The sequence below is a fragment of the Miniopterus schreibersii genome, assembly GCF_964146895.1.
Source record: "Miniopterus schreibersii genome assembly, chromosome: 4".
NCBI lineage: Eukaryota > Metazoa > Chordata > Mammalia > Chiroptera > Miniopteridae > Miniopterus > Miniopterus schreibersii.
The window spans coordinates 80,074,704-80,099,107 of NC_138105.1; the positions used below are offsets into that span (position 1 = coordinate 80,074,704).

Here is a 24,404-nt window from a genome sequence, read left to right on the forward strand (position 1 = left end):
GTGGCCTTTGTGTATTCTTCCCCAAAGTACCAGCTGGAGGACACTGGGAGGGGGCAGGGGCCTGCATGGTGGGGACATGGTGATGAGAAGCAGGCAGACCTCTTCTCCAACAGACAGGGAAGCCAGGGCAGGGTAGGCCAGTGAGGCCACCCAGACCTCTCACTCCCTCCTGTGCCCTAACCTGGCTCAGTTGCTGGGGCCAAAAATCAAACCCAAAGCCTCATGGTTTGGCTAGTATAATTATTTGCCACAAAGGCTTTGGGGGACACAAAGCTAGGGGCAGGAGAGAGGAGGTGAAACCTCCCAGAGCCAGGGCCTGGGCCTTCCTCTCTCCCCACTGACAAGCTGCTGGTCCTGGACTGTGTATGGCAGAGCCTGGGGCTCCTTAGGGCCCACCCTGGTTCTCCAGGGAGGCCTCGGGGGCATAAGGGATAGGAAAGGATCAGGCTGCTCAGGAACTCCAAGCCCTCCTGTCTCACAGGAGGCTTCACCTGCCCAAGTGCCCCTCTTGGGGGGGGGATCCCATTCTTCCCTGGGCCCCCTGGCCCACCTGGGACATGCCCTCCATGTCCAGCTGCATCAGCTCCACCTGGTTCACCTGCAGCAGGGCGAGGCCTACCCGGAACACGATCTCCAGGCCCTGCAAAGGCAGTGGTGACAGTGCTTCTCTGGTTCTGCTCTCTCATGGAGCTCTCCGATCCTTCCCCAAGCCCCGGCCCTTCCCAGGCTGGGATTTATTTCTAGTGTGGGGCCTTTAGGAGACGAAGAAACTGAAGGGGTCCTGACCTCATACATGAAAATGTCGAAGACACGAGTGGCGACAGGCAGTGGGAAGGTGGTCAGGAAGAGTGTGAGGAACCAGGATGAGGCATACATGGACGTGTGGAAGCTCTGGGAGCGGAAGTGGGTGTTCAGGTCCGGGAGCTGCTCCTGAGGGGTGAGGGGAAGAAGCCAGGCACTGTGAGGATAGCACCAGGCACAGCTGTCCATGCCCACAGGTTCCTTTCACCTGGAAGTGCTGGGTCTCAGTGCCCCTGCCTCTAGGAAGCCTTCCTTGGTCTGCCCTTGGGTCCCTTCCTCTGTGTGCCCTCAGCACTGTATTTGGATGAGCTGAAACATCCCAGAGCTCTGAGTAGCATGAGGTAGGGACACAGGCAGGGGTGGCAGGAGTAGCAGCAGCTCATGAGTTCTGGGTGTACACCCTGGACAGGAAGTGGCCTCTTCCCAACTCATGGGATCCTCATTATCAGCCTGACAGGGAGCTTCTGAGGCTTGGGGTGGGTTTATGTAACTCCTTGAGGTCACTGAGAGAGTGAGAGGTGGGGCATAGCATAAGCCCACTGCAGCTCAACCTGTATTCCGTGACTTGCCAGTCACTGTGTCTCCCACAGCTCCCTCACGATGCTCTGTGCCCAGTAATGCTCAGGGGATGCTGGTCTGATTGACCTGAACTTCAGACTGTTGAAAACTGACAGAAACTGGGGAAACAGGCTGGAGAAAGTGTTAGGACCCCCTGGATGTCCTTCACTGGGAGAAGTAACTCTGGTGCCCCCTCTTGCAACCTGCTCTGGGCTTCCTTGTGGACCCAAGGGCTTCCTGGAGCTGTCCAGCTACTTTGCTGTAGAGCTCTCAGCTACTCAGCCTGGGCAGGGCCACTTCTCTGCAGACTCTGGCCCCTGCTTGTGGGCACTACCAGGTCCCCCTTGAGTAAAAGCACTTCCTAGTCTTCCAGGCTTGAGGAGTGGGGCTTTCATGACCAGGCTCATCCCAAGGCCTACCTTCCATTCCCCCTCTAATCCCTACCCCCAACTGCTATGCAGTTTCACAGCCCCACCTGTGACAGGCTTTTGGAGCAGGCTGTGTGTGTGTGTGTGTGTGTGTGTGTGTGTGTGTGTGGTGTGTGCGTGTTCTTCCCTTACATGCACACTTAGCTCTGTCTGCCAGCCAAGAGCAGCCCCTATGGGGGCTGCTATTTATAAACAGAAAGGTCTGCAGTTTTCCCTCTCCATAATCATCAAAGGCAGGCAGACAATACTTTCCCTCCTTTTGCCATGCCATGCTGGGAACAGACAGTGAGGGAGTTGTGGGTATTCTGGCAAGAGTCAGCCTGATACCTCTGCCCTCAGGCTCTGGGAGCCCAGAGCTCTCAGGAGCCCCTACCATAAATGGCTGGCCCTGCCCTGTCCCAGGAAGTGTGCTTGGGGGCAGTGCTACATGGCCCCCTGGGGACTAGAAACTTTTTCTGAGCTGGGACCTTTGGATATGATTTCTCAGCCCTGGAATTTTCAGTCAAATAGACCCACTGGGATGGCCTAGGTTAGTGACCATGGCTGTGGGCTGCAGAGGAGTGGGTGGTGCTGGGCTACCCTGGCCCCGCTCACCTGCAGCATATACTCAAACTGGTAGATGCAGAGCCCCAGCTCGGCCATGCTGGGCTTGAAGAGCTCCCGAAGGCGGTACTCCTGCATCAGCCGCACAAACACGCAGAAGGCCTCCTCTTCAGGCATCTGGGGGATGGGCAGGCAGGCAGGGGCCTGTGAGTGTGGGCAGGGTGGTGGTGGGGCGCTCGCTGCTCTTCTCATGGACCTGGAGTACTGTACTTGGCCTGTTTCTGTTCTATTTCCATTTAATGAATGTGGACTGTGTGGACTGCCTGGACTCTCACAATGAACCTCTGGTCGCTCTTGTTTACTGATGAGAAGCCTCCTGAGGCTGAAGTCACCTGACTTCAGGCCACCTGGCAGGGAACAGTGGAGCTGGGACTTGATCCCCAGGTCTGGCCACCTCCAGAGTCCATGGTTGGGACACCCTCGGGTTCACTCCCAGCATCTCTGTTCTCTTTTTCCTAAGCCTGCTGGCTTCTCTGGACAAAACCCCTAGCCCCATAAACTCCACACTGGCCAACTTAAGCTCCCCACCAGAGTTCCCTGTCCAACCCTGGGAGGTGACTGAGTAGGACCACCTGCCCTTCTAGCCCCTGGACAGAACAGTGGACAGAACAGGCAGTCAGTCCCTCTGTGCTCACCCACTGGTGGCTTGGCCTGGAGACTGTCATAGGTGGATGAAGGGGTAGGCTCTGATAGTAGAACACTGGATAGAATGTTACATTCTGCTTTTGTCCACCTCCTGGAAGCAGAGCCTGGATGGGCTGGCCCTGCCATAAGTCTGGCCCCAGGCCACCTACCTGCATGAGGAGCAGGCCCACGATGAAGGCACTGCCCTGGCAGTAGCCCACCTCCCGGTCCACTAGAGAGTATGCCTGCAAGGGAACATAAGTGTCAGGGTAGGGTCCTGCCAGGCTCAGTGACAGCAGGCCAATGTGGACAGTGCTTCTTCAGAGGGTTGGGGTAACCTGAGTGGTGGGGGCCTCACCTTCATGACATTGAAGAGGACCTCCTGGCCCAGGCTGTCCTGGCCCTTGAAGAACTCGTGCTCTGGGTAGGTGCGGGCGATGTCCCTGCGGATCAGCTTCTCGCATGGTGAGGACATCTTGAGCAGCTCTGAGTACTGGTTCTTGACTGGCATGTTGGTAGCACTGCACAGAAGCTGCCACACGATGGCCCGGAAGTGGTGAGGGATGCCTTTGCGGATCAGCTCCTGGGGATGGGGTGGGCACCAGGAAGCCAGGCTGGACGTTGTCCCAGTGCAGCCTCCCTACGGCTACCCAGTCCAGCCCCCAAGATAGGCTTGCCTACATCTGATGCATGTGGCCCAGAGTTCCGCTGAGACTTTGCACTGCAGACGGAGTCCACACTGCTTAATGTGCTACCCCCAGTCTGTCACAGAACATGGTGGGGCAGGAAACAAATAGGTGCCTAAGATGTCAGTGCGACAGCTACTTACCTGGTTAGCCTCACTCATACTCTCTTCCCTCCCCCTGCCCTGGCAAGGCCCCCTGAAACTGCCTGCACATCTCTACTTCTGTCCCTTTGCCTGAGGGCCTGGTGCTATTGTTCGTTGGCCAAGTGACCAGGCAGAGACTCCTGCTGTCTGTCCCTGCTGGCCCCCCAGCCACCCACCCACTTCCAATGTCCCCACCACCTTAAGCAGCTTCTCTTTCCTACGCCGCCACTCTTCCCATTCATTGGCAATTCGGCCCCACAGGATCCAGGTGTCCTCCTCCAGGTGGCTCAGGTTAGAGGAGGCGGAGGAGCTGGACACCAGAGAGGAGCCGCTGTTTCGCCGGGAGCCATTCATGGAGCGCATGGATTTGGAGTCGGCTTCCAGGAGCCTAGATAGGGAGGGCAGGTAGAGGCACATCCGAGCTTCAGGGACCTCCCACCCTGGTCCCTGGGCATCAGTGACTTCCTGGGAACAGGTAGCTGCTGAGAAGCCTGGCCCCTCCTCCCAGGGAATTCCAGTGACCACCAGGGATTGGGTCTAAGTTGTTTATGCCCAGTGGCCTCAGCCAGAGCTATGGTCCATCACCCTGGATCTCTGCAGAGGCTGCCATTTGTTTGTCCCATTCTGTGCCCAGCACTGGGCTGAGAAGTATGTGGGTTAGCTTACTCAGTCTTATACCACCCCTGAAGGGCAGGTTTTGTTAAGATCCATGTTTTACAGATGAGGCACAGAGAGGGTGAGCTGGTGGTTGGGGGTACCCAGCTAGCTCAAAGCTGTATGAAACCTAGGTTTCTGATGCTTTGACAGCTGGATCCTGGCTGACTCTGGAAGGTGTGCCCTCCCAGGCCTACCTAATTCCTAGAGATAGTTAAGGACTCACCTGCTAGTGCAAATCAATGAATCCAGAATCCACAAACCCACCACCACTCCATTATCAGGCTCTCACATTCAGGGCTATTATCTGTCATGATCACCACAGGCCACCCCTATTCCCCAGAGCATACTGAAATTATTCAAACTAGCCAAACCCAGGCCTGCTTAACCTGCCTCACCCATTCCTTCTCTCAGAAACCATGATAGAAATGCCTGCATTTCCCCTGCCTCCTTCTGCCTCCTGACTGACCCTGGTGCCTCCCTGTGTGGCCCTGCATGGTGTGCCCTGCCTCCTGCTTCTGTCTTCTCAGTGGCAGCTCTCTCCTGATCTGTTAGCCTTGCCATAGGTGAATGATAATAAACCTACATTTTATTTTATTATTTAATATTTGAAAAAAAATTTAAATTCAAAACCATACTTCTAGAAAAATGGGGTAAGTTTTAAAAATAAGAAAATATAACTGATTAAAATTCTAATCACAATTAAATTAATATAGTAATTCTTATTACAAACTTATCTTGCTATAAGACATTGTTGCCCTGGCCGGCGTGGCTCAGTGGTTAGACCGTTGGCTTGTGCACCAGAGGGTTGCAGGTTGGATTCCAGGTCAAGGGCACATACCTGGGTTGCAGGTTCAATCCCCAGCCCTGGTTGGGGCATGTGCAGGAGGCAACCAATTGATGTATCTCTCTCGCATCGATGTTCCTCTCTCTCTCTGTCTCTCTCTCTCTCTCCCTCTCTCTCTCTCTCTCCTTTCTCCTTCTACTTCCTCTAAAAAAATCAATGGAAGAAATATCCTTGGATGAGGATTAACCAATTTGTCCTGTGCACCAAAAGGTTGCTGGTTCAATTCTCAGTCAGGGCACATACCGAGGTTGTGGGCTCGATCCCGGGTAGGTGGCATGCAGGAGGCAGCCAAGTGATGTTTTGATATCACTCAATGTTTCCCTCTCCCTCTCTCTTCCTCTCCCTCTAAAAATCAATGTTAAAAAATCTTAAAAAAAGTCATATAACATGTTCACTTCAAAATCTCAAAAACCATTATTTGAAAGTAGTTTCAATTGTTGCCTCTGTTCCAACAGAAAGTTTCACCAAGCACACACTGAGAAAGTGTTACTATTTTGAGTTACCTTTCATTTGATAAACATTCATACTCATGAATATACTTATTCTTCTTCTACAACTCTATGGAAAATTAAAAGTACTTACATGCCAAAGGAGGAAAGCCAGAGCAGATTTAAATATATATATTTTATTGATTTCAGAGAGAGGAAGGGAGAGGGAGAGAGAGAGTTGAAACATCAATGATGAGAGGGTGACTGATTCGCTGCCTCCTGCACATCCCCAACTGGGGATTGAGCCCACAACCTGGGCATATGCCCTGATGGGGAATTGAACCTGGATCTCCTGGATCCTAGGTTGATGCTCAACCGCTGAGCCATGCCCGGCCGGGCCAGAGCAGATATAAAGGGCTTCAAGGAGTACTTGACTGCTAAGCATCAACATGACTCCCTTTTTATTTTATTTTATTATTTTATTTTATTTTATTTATTTAAAAAAAAAAAGTCTTTATTGATTTCAGAGAGAGGAAGGAAGAGGGAGAGAGAGAGATAGAAACATCAATGATGAGAGTCACTGATTGGCTGCCTCCTGCAAATCCCCCCATTGGCGGTCAAGCCCGCAACTTGGGCATGTGCCCTGACTGGGAATCGAACCACAGTCTCCTGGATCATAGGAATATGACTCCCATGACTCTTTCTAAAAAATTTTTACTTTTTCAATTTTTTCAGTTACAGTTTACATTCAATATTACTTTGTATTAATTTCAGGTGTTCAGCATAGTGATTAGACAATCACATACTTTAGAAAATGTTCCCCACAATATTTCCAGTACCCACCTGGTACTATACATGGTTATTACAATATTATTGACCATATTTCCTATGCTGTACTTTCCATCCCCGTGACTATTTTGTATCTATCAATCTATGCTTAATCCCTTTACCTTTTTCACCCAGTCTCCTAGCTCCCCTCCCCTGTGGCAATCATTAGTCTATTCTCTATATCTATGAGTCTATTTCTGCTTTGTTGTTAATTTACATTGTTCTTTAGATCCCACATACATGTAAAATCATATGGTATTTGTCTTTTTCTGATTGACTTATCTCACTTAGCATAATTCCCTCTAGGTCCATCCATGCTGTCATAAATGGTAAGATTTCATTATTTTTTATGGCTGAGTAATATTCCATCGCATGTATGTATCACAGCTTTTTTATCCACTCATCTATTGATGGGAACTTGGGTTGCTTCCATATCTTGGTTATTGTAAACAACACTACAATGAATATAGGGGTATATATCTTCTTTTGAATTAGTGTTTTGGGAATAAACCTACATTTAAAAAAATATATATGTTTTTATTGATTTTAGAGAGGGAGGAAGGGAGAGGGATAGAGAGATAGAAACATCGATGAGAGACATCGATCAGCTGCCTCCTGCACGACCCCTAATGGGGATTGAGCCCACAGCCCAGGCATGTGCCCTGACTGGGAATTGAATTGGTGACCTCTTGGTTCATGGGTCAACACTAGACCACTAAGCCATGTCAGCTGGGCTAAACCTACATTTTAAAGCAAGGGGAGAGCCAGAGAAAAAAGGTGGGAAGGCCTGACTCCAGAGTCAGAGGCTTTACTCTTTTGTCTAACAATGGCTTGAGAAACATAGCCAGGGTCACAGATTCACTGTGCCTCTAGAAACTTTGGTCTCCTCATTTGAATGGGGAACTGTCTGTTCACTCAGGGTTATGAGGATGACATTGCCTCTGGTGGGGGCTATTACTTTGCCCAGGGCTAGACTCAGATATGAGTGTGAGGGGGCACCCAGGAACTTCCGTTTTGGGCCCAGGCTGTATACTCTGCACCCCCCCATCCTACACCCCAACTCACCGGTTCTGCTCTTCGAGCTTGGCCAGCAGCTCCAGCTCATCAGGGCTGAGGTTCTCGGAGTCAGAGGTCGGGGAGCAGGTAGGGGCTGACAGGGCCTCCTGGGACGAGGAGTCGGGGCTCAGAGTGGGGCTTGCCATGGTAGGCAGGCTCATCAGCAGCAAGAGGAGCCAGGTCACAGCTCTGTCTGGGGGCCAGAAACACACATGGTCAGCATTGGGTTGGGTCTCCACCCCATCCTGCCAGCTCTGGGCCAGCTGAGCCTGCTGTTCACCTATGCACATTTCCACACTCTGGGCTCCCACTTCTGCTTTGTACACTCAGTATACCCCTCATCCCCATGCACCCCAGCCCAGCTGATGGCCATGCCAGCAACTTCTTTTTTTAAAAATTTATCTTTATTGTTGAAAGTATTACAGATGTCCCCTTTTTCCCCCTCCTCACATGCCAGCACCTCTACTCTAGACACTGACTACTGGGATCCCTGCCTGTGTACTCCAGATGCCTGGACAGATACAGTAGGACCACAGCAGGGCCCAAGCTGTCCTGCTGTTCATGGGCATGAAGGCCAAGGCTTGACTCCAAGGCCAAGGCTTGACTCCACACCACTGAGTTTTCAGCAGAGCCTGAGGCAATGGCTCCCGTCGCTCAGGACCCCTGCTGGGACCTTGAGGTGCAGGAGCCCCTGCTTTGGTGGCCCTTCCTGACAGCCTTGGTCCCTGTCTCCTGCTGTGGTTTGCCCTGGAAGGCTTGCCTCAGCATCTGATTTCCCTCTCATCAACCAAAGTGGACTGCTAGCACAGCCAGAAGCAATTATCCTCTCCTGTTAATTGTCCGGTGCTGCCAATTGCCAGAAGAGTGAACTCCCCTTGGGCTGGGAGTCTGTGCCCTGGTGCACACGGAGTGAGAGCTGCAGGCTCTGATGGGTATCCTGATCTTGGTCTGCCATGTGCCAGGCAGGTCGTCTCTCCTATTTTTCCTGGGGATGGTCTGGCCCCACCCTCCTGGGGGGCTCCAAGGACACTGGCCTCTTGCCTTCTGCCAGTTTCATGAGAGGCGCCTCAGCACCATACCCAAAGCTAAGGCCAGATTCAGATAGACCTGTGCCTAAAATGTGGCACCCTCTCAACCAGCTGTGTGGACTTGGACCAGTCACTTGGCTTCTCTGAGTCTCCACAGGCCTCAGAAGGTCACTATGAGAACTGAGCATGCTACTGCACGTGATATGTGAGAACAGTGCTTGATACTAGGTGATTACTCCATAAACATCAGCTATTATTATCCATCCTGGGGCCAGAGTTGAGGCCTAGCTGGGAACCAGGGCTCCAGGGTTCTGCTATGCCTGTTGGGGACACCTACAGGGGTTGGCATCACCTTGTCGGAGGTTCTAGGCATGAGAAATGGCTAGGAAAGGGAAGGGTGCTAGGAGTTGGGGATGGCGTTCCTTCTACTCAGTCATGCTGCTTCTGTTGAGCCCAGGTTAGCACAAAGGGTCTAAGAAGATAGTGATCCCCAGGGTAATGGAGACAGGAAGAAAATCCTGCTCCCCTACCACCACTGTGCGTGGCACCTTCATGCCCACCCATTCTCCTGCATGCTCTGTACCAGGAATCCACTATGTGTTCTTGGACCCCACCTGACCTGGCTCTGACAGCTAAGCCCACATAGGGATGGTTGCCTGGTCCCTGGAGAGGTGGGAACTGGCTCTCTAGGCAGCAGGGGGAAAGTGATAGGATAAAAGCAGACCCCTTCACATCTGCCTGGCACCTTTCTGCAGCCTAAGTTTAACCCCCAGCCAACACCCAAGGGCTCACGGGTTGGCTGGACTTGACCCTTCCATGAACTTGATTCTGGCCACCTTCCCTCATGCTGCCCTGTCACGGAGGGTGCCATTCTTTTCACCTTGTGGGGACCCAGAAACCTCCCTCCCCAGGACTCTGTGACTCCCCAGGGCCACTGGTTCTGTCTCTGGCTCCCGAGGGCTCTGGCTTTTGGTGAGTGGTACAAACTCTAGGTGATGGCTCCTGGCAAAACTGGAAGACTTTGAGCTTCTATTGCTTGGCTGGCAAGGAACCACCTGCTCCAAAGATTAAGCCATGTGCACCACCTAGCCAGGAGTTAATCATTCCTGATACAGGGACAGTGGGGGCTGCTCCAGGGCCTCCTGCAGAGTCAAAGTCTGTGGAAGAAGTGCTGACCTGGAAGGATCTCTCTGGGCAGGGAGGGGCTGTGAAGACCATGTATGGGTACCATCTTCAGAGCTGGGAGATAGGGAGGAGGTGGTGGAGGTGAGGATTAAGCCTCAGAAGCACAGCTGGATTTGGGGAGCAGTAGGGGCCTCAGAGAAAGAGACCACATGTGGCCAGGGTCATGACCGGGGACACTCTCTCCTTGCTGAGCCCAGAGCACTTTGGCCCACCCTCTTCCCTAAAGAGCCTGAGAAAATAATTCAGGTCTGAGTTTTTGATTAAACAAAAAACACAAAACACACCAGGAGCCATCTACTTGCAGAATGTGTTCAGCTGTTTATCATATAGTAATGGGTATTTCATTCATAAAATAAAATTGACTCAATGCACAGGGCTGAAATTTGCAGTCTAAGAGGCAGAAATTAATGATCCCTCAGGAACTTTCTCTTGACTCATCCCTGGACTCTCTAAACACTGCTTTGCCCTGGAAGTCATCGCCTGATGAAGGCACACATATACTCATACAGGCAGATATACACACTCACACACAATCTCACACACATACAACTCCCACTCAGATATACAGCAGACACACACTCATATACATTCACTTTCGCATATACACCCTATCTCACACCTATGCACACTCTTGCATACACACACACACACACATACACGCATACTTTCTGCACTGACAAGACCTTGTCACCACTGGAACTGAGGAGATTGCTATGGACACTGGCTTGCTGCTGTCCTAGCTTTGTGGGCAGCCTCACCAGAGTGCCATGACTCTTACTGGCTCAACCATTCCTTCCCTGGCACTTACTGAGGGCCAGGTGTTGTTCTAGGCATAGAGTGGAACAAGGTGATGAGAACACAACTCCACAGGGCATGCAGCCACTTCTCCCCTGCTAGATGGGCACAGAGATGCAGAAACAACACAGGTCCCCACACCTCTAAAATCCATACACAGGCTCCCTCTAGGTCTGGGGTCCCAGCCTCTCAACATCCCCAACTTCAATGACATTTGCCTCTACTCCACCTCAGCCACCTGAAGGGGGATCCTGGCTCCTGCAGGGTGGGCAATGCACCACCTAACCGTGCTCCTGCTGGCACCACCATCCACCTCACTCCTATAGGGTGGTCTATGGCTTAGGAAGCTGAGCCAAGCAAGAGGGGTGGGAAGAGACTCTGCTGATGAGCTGGGGCAGGGAGTGTGGGCGCAGAAAAGTCCAGATGCCAGACATCTCCCACCTCCTTCTCCCTCTCCCTCTCAGGGACATTTGGACACTGTCAGTTATGCCTCCTTCTTCTTGAAGTCCTCTCCCATCTAGTTTCCAAGAAACCAGGCTCCTGGGTCTCCGGCTTCTTTGTCCAGGGCTTCTCAGCCTCCCACATGGTGCCTGTTCCTCCATACGCTTTGCCTGGGTCCTTGTCCCTTCATGCCCTTGGTGATCTCACTCTCACGGCTTAAATGACCAAATATATGTCAGTGATTGTGACACCTCCATTCCCAGCTTTTCCTTTTTCCTGAGCACCAGCCAAGATTGCCGATTGGCTCCTGAACATCTCCATCTCCTGGCCAGGGCAGGAATCACCATTGTCTGGGTCCCTGCTACTGCAGTGTCCCCAGCTGAACCTGGTACAACCTAAGAGTCAAGAAATATTTGAGGAATTGAACCAACCTGCCCATCTACCAATATTTACTGGATGTGTACCAGGTGCTAGGTACCATGCTGAGGACTGAAGCCTGGTGGGCAGAGACACAGCCCTTGCCCACCCAGAGCATACAGGGGAAGAGACCAAGAAATGGTCATTCAGACTTTCTACTACAGATGGAGACAAATGCTTGGACTAAAAGATAAGGTAAAGTGGAAAACAGTCTGGCAGTTGCTCAAAAAGTTCAACAAGAGTTACCATATGACCCAGTAACTCTACTCCTAGGTGTCTACCCAAGAGAATGGAAGACACACATCCACATGTAAACTTGTACATGACTGTTCATAGCAGCATTATTAACAATAGCCAACAAGTAGAAATAATCCAAGTGTCCATTGGCAGATGAATGGATACACAAAATATGATCCATCCATATAATGGAATATTATTTAGCCATTAAAAGGAAGGAAGCTCTGATATACGCTACAACATGGATGAACCTCGAAGACATGATGCAGAGTGAAAGAAGTCAGACACCAAAGACCACAAGTGACATGATTCCATTTATATGAAATGTCCAGAATAGGTAAATCCCTAGAGATATAAAGTCAATTAGTGGTTGCCAGGAACTGGAGCCTGGGGGTGGGAGGAATGGTGGTGTTGGTGTTGGGGGAGCAACTGCTTATGGGGTTTTGGGGGGGGGTAATGAAGTGTTCTAGAATTAGTGGTGGAGGTTGTACAACTTTGTGAATATATTAAGATCCACTGAATTGTTCACTTTAAAAGGGTAAATTTTATGTTATGTGAATTATACCTCAGTTAAGAGAAGGTAAGTGATGGGGTGGGCTGGCAGAGGAACCTGGTGCAAAAGCAGTGGGGAGGGGTGGGTGCAACTCCAGAAGTGACTAGGCAGGGACCAGAGCCCCATAGGGCATTGTGGGCCAAGGCAGGAACCTGACTGGGCTTCCATTTCAGGAAAACCCTCGTGACTCCCACTGTGAAGATGCTCCTTTAAGCCAACTCTCTCCTGACTAAAGCCAGCCTCTCCTCCTGCTGCAGGAGGGCCTACCTGGGTCCATGATGCTGCCATCCACTGGCTCAGGCTAGGACTGGTACTACCTTCCTGGTGTGTGCTACAAACCCTTTAGCCACTCCCTACTGTGACATGGAGCCCAAACATTTTGCATGGTGCACACAGCCCCACCAGCCTCACCTCCTCCCTCATCCCAGTTCCTCCACACTCAGCCTGCAAGGAGCACCTACTTCTCCCTGCCTGTCTGCACATGCTGTTCCCTTTGACTGGAAATGCATTCTCTAAGACTTGGTTTGAGTTTTTTTTCTGTGAAATATTTTCTGTCAACACCCCGCCTCCAGGGTCCTTGTCCACTTCTCTCCTCTCTCCCTGAAAATATCTACCCCTTACACCCTAGCCCAAGACATAGTCTATGGCAATTACTTATGTACATGACAGCCTGCTGTACTGGGTCATGAACATTCTGAGTGCAAGGGTCTGTTTTCTTAATTTTCTACTCTAAGCCCATAATGCAGCAGCTGGCATTTAGTTAGGTGCTCAATAAACGTCTGCTGAATCAATGAAGACAAAAATTTCTGTGCTGCTCAGCCAGGTGATCCTGGCCAACATCAACAGTAATAAGTCATGCTCAGAATATATGTCCTTGCCCAGCCGGCATGGATCAGTGGTTGAGTGTCGACCAATGAACCAGGAGGTCACGGCTTGATTTCCAGACAGGGCACATGCCCAGGTTGTGAGCTCGATCTCCAGTAGAGAGCATGCAGGAAGCAGCCGATCAATGACTCTCATCACTGATGTTTCTGTCTCTCTCTTTCCCTTCCTCTCTGCAAAATCAATAAAAACATAAAAAAACACAAAAACCCCCACCCAGAACATGTGCCCTTGATATGATATGAGAAGGGCACTTCACCCCTGTGTCTTTCTCCCCAAAACACATCACCCAATTTAACTATGAGAAAAATTTGTGACAAATCCAGATTAGGGGACATTTTAGAAAATTTCTGACCAGTCCACCTCAAAATTGTCAAGGTTATCAAAAACAAGGAAAGTTTGAGAAATTGTTCCAGTCAAGAGGAGCCTAAGATGTGATGATGAAATGTGATGTGGGGTCCAGGATGGGGTCCTGGAACAGAAAAAGGATATTAGAGAAAAACTAAGGAAATCTGAATAAACTGTAGGCTATAGTCAATGATAATGTATTAATGTTGGTCCATTAATTACAACAAAGGTACCAGACTAACGTGGGGTGTTACTAATAGGGGAAACTGGGTGTGGGGTCAGCCGGAACTCTCTGTACTACCTTCTCAATTTTCCTGTAAATCTAAAACTGTTTTAAAAAATAAAATCTATCTTAAAGATTAAAAAAAAGTGATTCTATTCAGTGTAGACAGAAAAGTAAAGGACAACACTAACACATGAGAGGTGTCACCTTGAACAGAAAGTCACTCAAAGGGTCTCTCAACTAGGCTGTAGGGGGAGAAAAAGTCAAACTTGGATTTCTTATTCCCAAGCCTTTGCCCTACACTGATCCACTGTGCTGCCACACTCTCTGCATTCTTTTACTTCAGAAATACTATACTTGAAGCACCGAGTGTAGTGGGTACTCAGTAAATGGCAATCATTATTTTTTAACAGGGAGAGCTAGTGAGTGTGTATGTGACATCTTTCAGAGCTTGGTATTTTCAGAGGCAGGAATAAAGGCCCCAAGTTTCCTTTAAGTTTGGCTCCCTCCTCCCTTCTCCCTGGCTTCTGATCCTTCACCTCTGATTACAGGGACACAGAATCATTTCTGGATCCAAAGCCTTGAAAGATGCTAGCTGACTCTATTTGCCCAGAAGACCACCATGGCCCTGCCTGGCTCCAACTCTAAGGAAAATGTCCTGGTGTCTCAGGTCCTTTTCCTTGGCAAGGAGTAGGCAACTGATGGGCCAGCTGCCCTTTGGATAACATGGACAGCAGCTGGAATTCAGAGGTCACTGCCTGTCCCCTTCTTGTCCCCAGTTCTAGCTGCTCCTCTGTGTTATTCTGGATGTTTTCACATCCATGTAGCATGGCTGTGTGTGTGATTAACTGATCCCAGATCTCCCGACTTCCCATGAGGACTTCAGAGCCAGCAGCCTGGGTTCAAATCCTTCCTCTACCACTTTCTATCTGTGATCTTGGGTACAATTCACTTTGCCTCTTTCTTCATCTGGAAACAGGTCTAATGATAGCACCTACCTCACAGGTTTTGTTGGAACATCTAAGTGAAAACCTGTCACATCATTGGAACAGGAGCTGGCCTATGATATTTATTCCCTGCTCGGTAGAAAGTTCCATGAGGGTAGGGGCTGTCCAGCCCACTACTGGATCCCAGCATCCAGTGTACCATTAGGCACCCAATATTTGTGGAATCAGTAAACAAACCTCTCCTCTTCAGTAGGCTCAACCCTTATGTGGTGACACTGTTTGAACATTAAACTCAGTAAAACTAAAATAATCATTATTGATAATAATTGCAGCAGCAGCAAATACCTTCAGGTTAAAAACTGAGGGGTGGACCATTACAACCTGTGGAGTCCCTTCTGACCTAAAAAAAGTAAAAAAAAAGGTTTACTACCCTGTATTGTCACCAGCTCACTTTCTGCCACCAAAACAAGTTCATTCCTAGCAAATCTCTAATTTCTCTATATCTAGTGTCCCTGAGAATGATAAAGGAAAAAATGTAAAGCCCTCATAAGCCTTCCAGGGACAGGCAAATAAAAGAAGCACCATCTTTTGCAAAAGTTTTCAGCTCTTCAAGGCCAAGGTGGTATCATTCCTGCTATAAAGGCTCACTGGGTTGGGACAGGGGTGTGGTGGGTCCGCCCTCCCTTTGGAAACTCTCCCAGGCTGATGGGTGGACCTCTTTCTGCTGAAGAGCTGCAGATCCTTTTTCAAAAGCTAGTGAGTAGAGAAGACTGTCAGCTCTAAACCAACCAAGCATTTACTGAGTATTTGCTATGTGCCCTAGAATCACCTGGGACTCAACCTTGAGCAGACATGAGCCCTGCCCTCGTGGGATTCATGGGCTGGTGTGGGAGACAGACACCAATGAAATGATCTCACAAACACATCTGGTAGACTAAAAAGTGGAAGAAAAATGTAGTAAGTCATGCCAACAGGGCCTTGAAATCTTCCTGGTAGGGGCCAATCTCTTCCTAGCTCCAGTAGGTGAGTTGTAACTAACCTCCTTCGTTCCACTGTCTCCATTTGGCTTCTAGAGCATGTGTACTGCAGACTTTCCCGGGTGGGTGGGGTTTGCTGCCTTTCCAATTCTTCCAACTATGGAATGCTACGACCAGGGAGTTTCCATTGTGTGTACCCTGTGGATCACCTTTGAAACATGAAGGCTTGCCCGGCCGGGCATGGCTCAGCAGTTGAGCATCGACCTAGGATCCAGGCGATTTGGGTTCGATTTCTGGTCAGGGCACATGCCCAGGTTGCAGGCTTGATCCCCAGTTGGGGGCATGCAGAGGAGGCAGCTGATCAATGACTCTCTCATCATTGATGTTTCTATCTCTCTCTCTCCCTCTCCTTTCTTCTCTCTGAAATCAATAAAGATATATTTAAAAAAAAGATTCAATTAAAAAAAAAAGAAAGAAACGTGAAGGCTTATAGGCTGAGGCCCACCAAACGAGGCACACTTCCCTGAATGCACCATACTTGCTCCTGCTTCCTGGGCCTCTGTCCAAGCACTCTGGCTGCCTGGAATGCTCCATCCTTCATCCTTGCTCTGCCTTCCCTGACACCTCCAAAATGCACAGGGCCCTTTCCTGTGCTCCCGCAGCACCACACGGTGCATAATTCTGTCTTGTGCTTCCACACAGGAGGCAGCAGGGTGTGATGGTAATGGCACGCTGCCGGAATCCCATTTCCTCCAGGTTGTCTGGAGGATTAAATGAGATACTATAAAAAAAATGGTGCTTGGCACAGGGCCTAGCATGTGGCATGGGCCTGATCAGTGTGCCCTACTGGTTCTATCTTTTGTCTTGCAATATAGAGAGTGTCTTTAGATGCAGAACAGGGATTGCCTTTGACATTCCTTCAGACCCCAGGGTCTGACTCAATTTCTGGTATCGGGCTTCCCCCAGAACAATCAGTATCTATATTCTGCATGAGGAAGTTGAGATTATGTTCCCCTTTGGCCCCTGAACCCATCAAAGCACATACACAAAAACACAGACCTGTATTCCAGTCTAGGGTAAAAGTGCATTGATATTGTCCACAAATCCTCCCTGGGGGCCTTCTTGTGTTTTCCTAAGGAGTTCACAGTCTCTCTTGGGGATCCTTCTACCCCTACTGCCCCCACAAAAGGTCCCACCCTGGGGAGGCTGCGTGGTTTGTTTCTTGTGTACCTCATGACCTTCAGCAGTCTTTTCATTCACTTCCTCCCTTCAGCAAGTGGGCAGAACAAACCTCTCCCTACCCAGCATCGGAGGTCAATGCCGGGGGTGGGCACTGCCAGTAAGGAGGCCTCCTATTGCCCTCTGTCCCCCAACACAATAGCCCATCTCTCAGTCCTGATTCAAGCTGGCTTCCTGCGGGGCAGCTTGGCCACAGAGAGACAGTTATTATACAGTGAGGCATCAACTAATTACAACCAGGGGACCAGGGTGGATAGTGATTCTGCTAGCACTCGTAGGTGGGCGACTGCCCTCCTGGACTCCATTGATTCCTTCCACACAGTGCCCAGGGGAGATTCAGAGCCACATCCTAATCTCACTGTCTCCCTGCAGTACAGACTACTGCTCTAAGAATTTATCCTCTCATTTTCCGGATGGAGAAGCTGAGGCACCGAGACAAGATTTGCTTTTTTCTAGGCCATCCAGAATCCGCTGGTGAATATCCACAAAGAAACCTGGTCCTTTTACCTGGGATTTTCTAGGAATGCTTATGTGGCTTGAAGGAGCCCAGACAGGCAATGACCGGGCTGGGCTGATCTGGAATCTGCATGGGGGGGGGGTCCCGGGTCCCCTCCTTATTCCCTGCAGTCTGGCCACACCAGCTTGCCAGTTCTCGGTCTCACCTCATTCTTGTGCCAAGGCCAAGCCACCTGCAGTTCTTCCAAACCACCAGAAGTAAACTGCAGAAGATCAGGGGAACCCACAAGTTGGACCCAGGGGCGAGGGTGGTGGGGTGGCAGAATGGGCAGGAAGAGACAACACAACCCAGAAAGACACGAGCACATGGGGCCTCTAGCTCCATCACAGCCCAGCTGAGGGAAAAATCAGCTCAGTTTTTCCCTTCTGAAAATATTCCTTAACAAAGAGCTGTCTGCGTCTGGCAGGCCCGAACCCAGCCCCATGGGGTCCCAAATGCCAGGAGAGGAGGAAGCTGTTTCACTTTGGCATAACACTGTTTGTGGGTGAAAGAACTCACATGGACTGTCAGGGGCTGCCCCTGGGCAGCAGCACTGGCCCTGCCATCTGAGGCCAGGGAGTGGGCGTGATGGGGTCAGCATGCTGGTCCTACCAGTCTGGTCAGACTTCAGGAGCAGGGCCAGGAGCAATCTGAACTTCTCTTCCTCACCAGGGGGTGGCATAAATCAGGGGGCAGGTAGGGATTCTTTTAGGTAGACTTTAGTCCACCTAAAAGGAGAGAGAGTGTCCTTCCCTTGGAAGAAGGGCAAAGTGGGGAGAGATAGATAAAGGGGAAGAGGTCTGCAGCAGGTGTCCACAGGGGTGCTGGGATATTTTGGGTCACCCGTATCAGTGGGGGTGCCGGCTCAGGGAGGTTGGTGTGGCTGGGCAGACTGGCTCCCTGGGGCAGGGCAGTCAGCTCACACCTCTGAGTCTCTGCCAGAGCTGGGAGCATTGGGGACTCCAGGAGGACCTGGGAAGGTAAGGTCCAAGAAAGGGCGTTGAGGAGCCCTGTGTGAGAGTGAGTGTGTATATGTGTATGTGTGTGTGGTACCAATGCCTGGTCTGTGTGGGATGTCCTCAGTTTCTCTGTGTATGTTGGGGACCCAAGTATCTGATTGTATGTATGTGTGTGTACATGTCAGGGGCTCCTGAATGTCTGTGTTGGGTGCCAGGATGCCTGTCAGTATGTTTTTCTTGGGGTGAGTGGGTGAGGGAGGTTTCATGGGTATCTCTGTTTGAGAACTGTTGGCTTTCAGGGGTGTGTGTGTGTGTGTGTGTGTGTGTGTGTGTGATAGTTCTGAGCATGAGGTGAGGGTGGACTTCCAGGAAGCAGATATCAAGATGAGTCAAGATCAGGGGTGTGTGTGGAGCTACTGGAGTGTGCTGGGAGGACCCCAGGTGTGATTTTCAGGGGTGCCGAGAGTAGGAGATGGGCCAGCAGGCTGAGGTGAGGCCTGTGGACAGGAATCCTGATTTACAGAGGCCGGGTAGGGGTCCTGTGGGGTCAGAAGGGAGGGGCAGGGAGGACTCTGAGGCTGGTATCCTTGAGGGTGGGGGCAGGTCTAGGCCCAGGGATAGGATGGGAAGTGAGAGGGACAGGGTGGAAAGCGGTCCGCAGATGGGAGGGATCCTAAGGGATGGAGGGGTGGGTGGTGTCCTGGGTCCGCGGGGGAGCAGGTCTGTGGGGTGGGGGCTCGGGGAGGCCCTGAAGGGTTCCAGGAGGGATCCTGAGAGTCAGTAAAGAGGGTGAGCGGGAGTCACAGGCCTGAGGGGGACTGGGTGGGGTGGGAGGGCTCCGGGAAAGGTCCAGGGAAGGGCCCTGAGAAGTCTGGAAGCGTCGGGAACGAGGGTGGGCGGAGGTCGGGATCCGTGCCGTGAGTGCAGAGGGCTCCCAGCGCGGGTTCCGGGGCGAGGCAGCCCGACTCCCAGTCTTGCCCGGCCCCGGCGGGCCGCAGCCGCCGGCCTGAGAAGGCGCCCGGGAGGCCCGGGCCACACCGCCTCCCTACCTGCGCCAAGCGCGCCGCCATCGCCGTGCCGAGCCTCGTCGTCCCAGGCCGCACCGCCGGATCCCCGCCGCGCCGCTAGCCCTACAGCCGGGGCCGGGCTCCCTCAGCCGCCCCCCGGGACCGCTGCCGCCGCCGGCTCAGCCGCTACCATTTCACCCCCTGACAGGAGCCGCTGCCCCGCCCCCGAAGCCCAGTCAGCCAATTCACCGCCCCCAGTTACTCTGGCTCCGCCCACCGACCAGGAGTGACGGGATGTTTGGCCATTCCGTAAGGAGAGCCCTGGCTACAGCCGGAAGGTTGTCGCCTACGAAAAGAGAAGCAAATTGAAATTAAGGAAGCAGTGAAGGACGGGTGCTTTTGCCTATAGAAATGTGTAATCCTGTTGATCAACACCTATCAGGGCCACTAGCGAGGAAAGAGGGGTGTGTCCCTGAGAGAAGGCTGACAGCCTGAGGAACCCCAGACTGAGGCAACCAAGCGTTTGGCACTAAGCCCCGCCCAGAGTCGGGCTTTCTGCCCAATAACGAGGCGTCCTGAGATGTCCATTAGCGTCTGCCCCTCTAACCAAGCCCTGGCAACTGTTGGGACTGTATAAAGAAGATTGACAACAGAAGGAGGGCGATGAAGTAACACTCTATGGCCAATGGGATCGTGATATTGGTGTGCGGTTAACCTCCCCGAGGAGGGGCTTGAAACCTACATTGAATGACATAGGGGCGGGGCTTAGGGGCGTGACCTAGACAGCGACGGGGCGGGGCCAGATAAGGGAGAGGTTTAATGGGTTGGGCCTGAGAAGGGGCGTTGCCAGAAATCCCTAAGGACGAAGCGGGGTGGATGGGACGCCCTTCTTTGAGCCCGGCTCTGTGGGCGGGGCTGTTGGGAGTGGGGGTCACACCGAAGCTTCCGGCTGGTCCCCAGCGCTAGTCTATTTTGGCCGGGTTAAGTGTCGTGTCTGAGGCTGACACTGCCTTATGTTCCCCCAGGCTGTGTTATCACTGCTTACACGGCCCTCCCTTCCCTCCCCCTCCCCAGACTGACGGCTGCGGGGTAAGGCGACATTCAGGGCCTAAGTGAGGTCTCGGGTCCCCAGCATTGTTGAGCAGGGGCCTGGCACATGGGAGCTGCTTATAACCGATGAATGAATGATTAAATGAATAGTGGGCCCAAGACTCTCTAACAGGGAAGGGAAGAGCGGGGGTCACTCAAGCTGGGGAGGATATGTAGGGACAGTCACTGATAGCAGGCAAGGCTTAGCAAAAAGGACATGTTTTCACTCCAGGATGCAGGGATGGGCCCTGCAGGGGTGGGGCAAGGAAGGGCCTTGTCACAAGATGGTGACATCATAAATTCAGAATTGGGGCTGATAACAGGAGGGCTGGGACCCAAAGTGGGACGTTCCAGGACCTTCTAAGGTCTAGATCTCAACCTGCTAAATAGTAGGAAGTCCTGTCTGGTTTGGAGAACAATGACTGACATCCATTTGCTCCCTGTCCCTGTCCATCTTTCTCTGCCTTTTTAAACTCTGCCCCATCTACATTTTGTTCCTGTCTGCACTTTCTCTGCTCCCGTCTCTACTCTCCCTCTGCTTCTTTATGTCTTCCCTGTCTCCCTCTCTTACTACCTACATTGTATCTATGAAAATTCTGGAACTGTTAAGCCCCAAAATATATTTCTAAAAACTCAGGTAAAGAATAAATATGCATTCTATCTTCCTAACAAGCCCATAGCCCCTCCCTCATTTTCTTTCTTCTTCTTTTTTTCTTTTTTCTGAAAGAACAGATCTTTATCTCCCTCCTTTAAAAATCAGCTATGTGTTGGGCATTCTATAGTCCTGACAAAGTTACAAGGTCACTTTGGATTTGGTGAGTTTGAAGTTGAAATGAATTTATGGACATTGTCCCCTGATTTCTGGGTGGGCCTAGGAGAGGGAGTCTGAGATCCCCATGGATGTGGTTGGAGATGGGACACAGGGTGTTGAGTCAGGAGGGCAAGGGTGACATCAGGATGTGGTGAGGGCCAAGAAACCAGCAAGGGACAATCCCTGAGCGTGGAGGACTGAGGAGCCATCATAACGGCCAAAGTCTCTGGCTTTGCCCTTGTTGCCAGAGGTTGTCTCTCAGGAAAGAACAGTTTGGTGTGAGACACAACTTCAGAGGAACAGAAAAACCTCAACTGGTAGCCAAGATGTGGGAGACAGAGGGAACTGCAGACGTACAAGGGCCCCCCAGAAAGAGGTCATAACCAGTTTGTTTCTGGGGCCTTTCCTGGGAGATAGGGACTTCTGGTGTCTGGAGAATAAAAGAAAACACCAGGAAGATGCACAGGGCATTTGACAGTATCATTCTTATAGTGCCAATTCCACACAAAGGATGGTTTTATTTTGGGGACACTTTGATTCCAGTTTTATAAGCATAGTGGGGGAAAAAATCCAGCAATGAAAAAAAAAAGTCTTTATTGATTTGAGAGAGAGGAAGGGAGAAGGAGAGAGAGAGATAGAAACGTCAGTGATGAGAGAGTTGTCATTGATCAGCTGCCTCCTGCACGCCCCCTACTGGGGATTGAATCTGCAACCTGGGCATGTGCCCTGACCGGGAATTGAACTGTGGTCTCCTGGGTTCTGGGTCGATGCTCAACTGCTGAGCCACACCCTGCTGGGCTCAGTAGGCTGTCTTTTCAACTTTAAAAAAATTTTTATGTTTTAATCTTCACCCGAAGATACTTTTTCCATTGCTTTTCAGAGAGAGTGGAAGGGAGAGACACACAGAGAGAGAAATCTTGCTTTTCAGAGAGAGTGAAAGGGAGAGACAGAGTGAGAGAGACACATTGATTGGTTGTCTGCTACACGTGCCCCGACCAGGGCCAGGGGTTGAGCCTGCAACTAAGGTAGGTGCCCTTGGCTGGAATTGAACTGGGACCCTTCAGTCCTCAGTCTGACACTAACCATTGAGCCAAACTGGCTAGGGCTGTCTTTTCACCTTTTTGATAATATACTTTCACGCACAAAGCTTTTACATTTTGATGAAGTCCAATTAATCCATGCAGTTTTTTCTTTTGTAGCCTGTGCTTTTGATTTCATATCTAAAAACAATTGCCAAATCTAGTGTCATAAAGATTTTTCCCTGCCCGGCTGGGTGTGGCTCAGTGATTGAGCGTCAACCTGGGATCCTAGGCGATCGGGGTTTGATTCCCGGTCAGGGCACATGCCCGGGTTGCGGGCTGCAGCCGATCAATGACTCTCTCATCATTGATGTTTCTACCTCTCTCTCTCCCTCTCCTTTCCTCTCTCTGAAATCAATAAAGATATATTTAAAAATATATATATATATTTTTAAAATTATTTTATTTATTTAAATATTTAGATTTTATTTATTTATTTTATCACCATTTATCCCCCCATATCCTCCTCCACCTCCACCCACATCCTTCCCTCCCTGTAGTCACCACACTTTGTCTGTGTCCATGAGTTCTTTTTTTTTCTCGATCACGCCACTCCCCAGCCACCCCATCCAGAGCTGTCAGCCTGCTCTCTATCTATGAGTCTGTCTCTGTTTTGCTTGTTAGTTCAGTTCATTCATTAGATTCCACACATGAGTGACTGGCTTATTTCACTTAGCATAATGTTCTCCAGGTCCATCTATGCTGTCAGAAAGGGTACAAATTTCTTCTTTTTTATGGCTGAGTAGTATTCCATTGTGTAAATGTACCATAGCTGTTTTATCCACTCATCTACTGATGGACACATGGGCTGTTTCCAAATCTGGGCTATTGTAAGTAATGCTGCAGTGAACATAAGGGCGCATATATTCCTTTGAATTAAGTGTTTTGGCTGTCTTTGGATAAATTCCCAGAAGTGTAATTGCTGGTTCATAAGGCAATTCCATTTTTAATTTTTTGAGATAACTCCATACTGCTTTCCACAGTGGATGCACCAATCTGCATTCCCACCAAGAGGGTTTCCCTTTCTCCATGTCCTTGCCAACACTTGTTATTTGTTGATTTATTGATAAGAGCCATTCTGACAAGTGTGAGGTGATAGCTCATTGTGGTTTTAATTTGCATCTCTCTGCAAATTAAATTAGGGAAATTGAACATCTTTTCATATGTCTATTGGCCATCTGTTTGTCCTCTTTGGAGAAGTGTCTATTCAGGTCCTTTGACCATTTTTAAGTTGGATTGTTTGTTTTTTTTGGTGTTGAGTTTTATAAGCTCTATAAATTTTGGATAGTAACCCCTTTTCAGATGTAGCAGCAAATATATTCTCCCGTTCAGTGGGTTGTCCCTTTCCTTTGCTGTGCCAAAACTTTTTGGTTTAATGTAGCCCCATTTATTCATTTTTCCTTTTGTTTCCCTTGCCCAAGGAGATATATCTGAAAAAATATTGCTACAAGAAATGTCCAAAGTTTTACTGCCTGTATGTATTAATTCTTGATATTGGAAAGTGTGAGTCCTCTGACTTTGTTTTTTTTTTGTTTGTTTTTTTAAGAAACATGATGTTAGCTGTCAGGCAAAAGAAGAGCCTGTGAAAGAGGTGGAGCAGGAACAGCCTGGAAGCTAGGAGTCCTAGGTTGAGAGTAGGGTTCAAGCAGGGAGGAGGGAGTGGCCACCCTATCATGGGTAGGACCAGGACAAAAATGGGTCTGTTGGTTTTCTCAGGGAAAATGTAGGTACTGTCATTGGTCATTTTTGGAGAGTGGTAGGATGTGGAGCAGCCAAGAGAGAAAAAGAGAGAGGACACATGGCAGATATGAGGACAGCCCTTTTCCCAGCCGTTTGGTGACACCTAGAGGACAGAAGAGGTTTTCCTCCTCCAAAAGAGAGAAGCATACCTACGTTCCTAGAAGTCTCCTTGTTCCAAGACGTGAGGCACAGTTTATCTGCAATACCAGGAATTGAGCCTTTGGGGCTGAAAAGAACAGCTGACCCAGGAGCCAAGTACTGCAGGGCAGGACTCTGGGCATACCCTCCTTCCCGG

At 50.3% G+C, this 24,404-nt stretch overlaps 1 protein-coding gene across 11 annotated transcripts in view; it reads right to left on the reverse strand.

The window, feature by feature from the left end:
• EVI5L (ecotropic viral integration site 5 like) overlaps positions 1–19,637 on the reverse strand; it is a 33,597-nt gene extending 13,960 nt beyond the window's left edge. For 6 of the 11 annotated variants that reach the window (XM_081133919.1, XM_081133916.1, XM_081133920.1 and 3 more), the window contains exons 1-8: positions 19,433–19,623; positions 7,666–7,849; positions 4,042–4,231; positions 3,373–3,597; positions 3,185–3,259; positions 2,382–2,507; positions 787–930; positions 551–640 (exon numbers count right to left, since the gene is read on the reverse strand). In XM_081133919.1, coding sequence (XP_080990045.1) covers positions 551–640; positions 787–930; positions 2,382–2,507; positions 3,185–3,259; positions 3,373–3,597; positions 4,042–4,231; positions 7,666–7,817 — 1,002 coding nt within the window. In that variant the 5' untranslated portion in view covers positions 7,818–7,849; positions 19,433–19,623. Of the gene's footprint in view, positions 1–550; positions 641–786; positions 931–2,381; positions 2,508–3,184; positions 3,260–3,372; positions 3,598–4,041; positions 4,232–7,665; positions 7,850–15,057; positions 15,113–19,432 lie in introns of those variants that run through there. The other 5 variants (XM_081133912.1, XM_081133917.1, XM_081133914.1 and 2 more) reach the window with 4 other exon arrangements.
• Positions 19,638–24,404: the final 4,767 nt, after the last annotated feature.